The sequence below is a fragment of the Acanthisitta chloris genome, unplaced genomic scaffold (genome assembly GCF_000695815.1).
Source record: "Acanthisitta chloris isolate BGI_N310 unplaced genomic scaffold, ASM69581v1 scaffold28945, whole genome shotgun sequence".
In the NCBI taxonomy this organism is placed as follows: domain Eukaryota; kingdom Metazoa; phylum Chordata; class Aves; order Passeriformes; family Acanthisittidae; genus Acanthisitta; species Acanthisitta chloris.
In genome coordinates, this window is record NW_008672546.1 from 480 (window position 1) to 1,939 (window position 1,460).

The window sequence follows — 1,460 nt, forward strand, 5'->3', positions numbered from 1 at the left end:
GTGGCAGGAAACCAAAGCCTGAGCGTGTCCCCACCAGCTCCAGCAGTGACAGGTGAGGTCAGCCAGGACACTGTCACCTCGGGGCTGGGCTGGAGGGTCACCCCAGGGGTCTGAGCCTGCCCTGTCCTTGGCAGTGACAGCGACAGCGACGTGGATCGCATCAGCGAGTGGAAGAGGAGGGATGAGGAGCGACGGAGGGAGCTGGAGGAGAAGAGGAAGAGGGAGCAGGAAGAAGAGCTCCGTCGGCTCCGGGAGCTGGAGAAGGAGGAGAAGGAGAAGAGGAAGGAGAAGGCAGAGAAGGGGGAGGAGGTGCACTCGGACTCGGACAGCAGTGGGGAGGATGAGGTGGCCAAGAAGGGCCGGAAAGGCCGAGCCAAGGCTCAGTCCTCCTCGGACTCGGAGCTGGAGCCAGAGAAGGAGGTGAGTGTGGAGCCATGGGGAGCTAGGGATGGACAGGGACTGTCACCTCCCTGTCAGGCCTGCAGGCACCTCCAGGATCAGCAGGGACCTGCTCTCCTGGTCTTAGGTTGTCCTGGGGTTGGCCATGCAGTGTTGGAAGGGTTGTGTCCATAGGCACATCCATGCTGTGCCTGTTTCCCTGGCCCAGCACACCCCATCCAGCTGTGGGTCTCACATCTGGCACAGGTTGCCCAGAGAAGCTGTGGCTGTCCCATCTCTGGAAGTGTTCCAGGCCAGCTTGGATGGGGCTTGGAGCAGCCTGGGCTAGTGGAATCTGTCCTTGCCCGTGGTAGGGGGTGGAAGGAGATGAGTTTTAAAGTCCCTCCCAACCCAAACCATTCCATGAGCTCTTCCCCCACTACCACAGTCAGGTGCTTTGCTCCACTGTCCCCTTGGAACCATGGGGTGGCATTGTGCTATGGCCATGGGGTGATATTGTGCCATGAGGTGACATTGTGCCATGGCTGTGAGGTGACAATGTGCCATGAGGTGACTGTGCCATGGCTGTGGCTCTGTCTCCGCCGCAGCAGGGAAGGCTCTACTGCTCTCCCTGCATTGTTCTCTCCTCCAAGGTAAAGAAGCCAGGGAAGAAACAGCCCTCAGAGTTGTCAAGGAAACCAAATCAGAAGGAGAAGAGAGGCCGAGCAGAGGAGAAACCACGGAACAAGTCAGCATCTCCCTTCCCTCCCCTTTCCTCTGCTGGGAACAGGGATGTTCCTCCACCACTCTTGGCACCCCTGGGGCTCTGTGGGTCTGCAGCACCCATGGAGGGGCTGAGCTTACCCCTCCCCTCCTTTTCCTGAGCTGAAGGGGCTGCAGGAGGTGTTGGTGGGTACCAGGATGAGCTTCCATGGTGTTTGCATCTCATTCCTGGGAAGGTGGGGAGCTGCTCTCTGAGGGTGACCATGGGTGGAGCACAGCAGGACTCTTGGGGTGCACCAACCTGTGCCATCACCCTTGTTAGCCCAGTGGTGAGCAGAGGGTTCACCATCTTCCCTCTT

The 1,460-nt window shown here is 59.5% G+C and overlaps 1 protein-coding gene across 1 annotated transcript in view; it reads left to right on the forward strand.

Moving 5' to 3' along the window:
• Positions 1-1,460, forward strand: part of LOC103802118 (hepatoma-derived growth factor-related protein 2) — a gene marked incomplete at its 5' end in the record, with an annotated part of 3,875 nt that overhangs the window by 335 nt on the left and 2,080 nt on the right. Inside the window, 3 exons of the mRNA XM_009074571.1 lie at positions 135-420; positions 1,032-1,130; positions 1,436-1,460. The exon at positions 1,436-1,460 is cut by the window's right edge and continues 72 nt beyond it. Of these exons, the coding sequence (XP_009072819.1) occupies positions 135-420; positions 1,032-1,130; positions 1,436-1,460 (410 nt within the window). The remainder of the gene's footprint in view (positions 1-134; positions 421-1,031; positions 1,131-1,435) is intronic.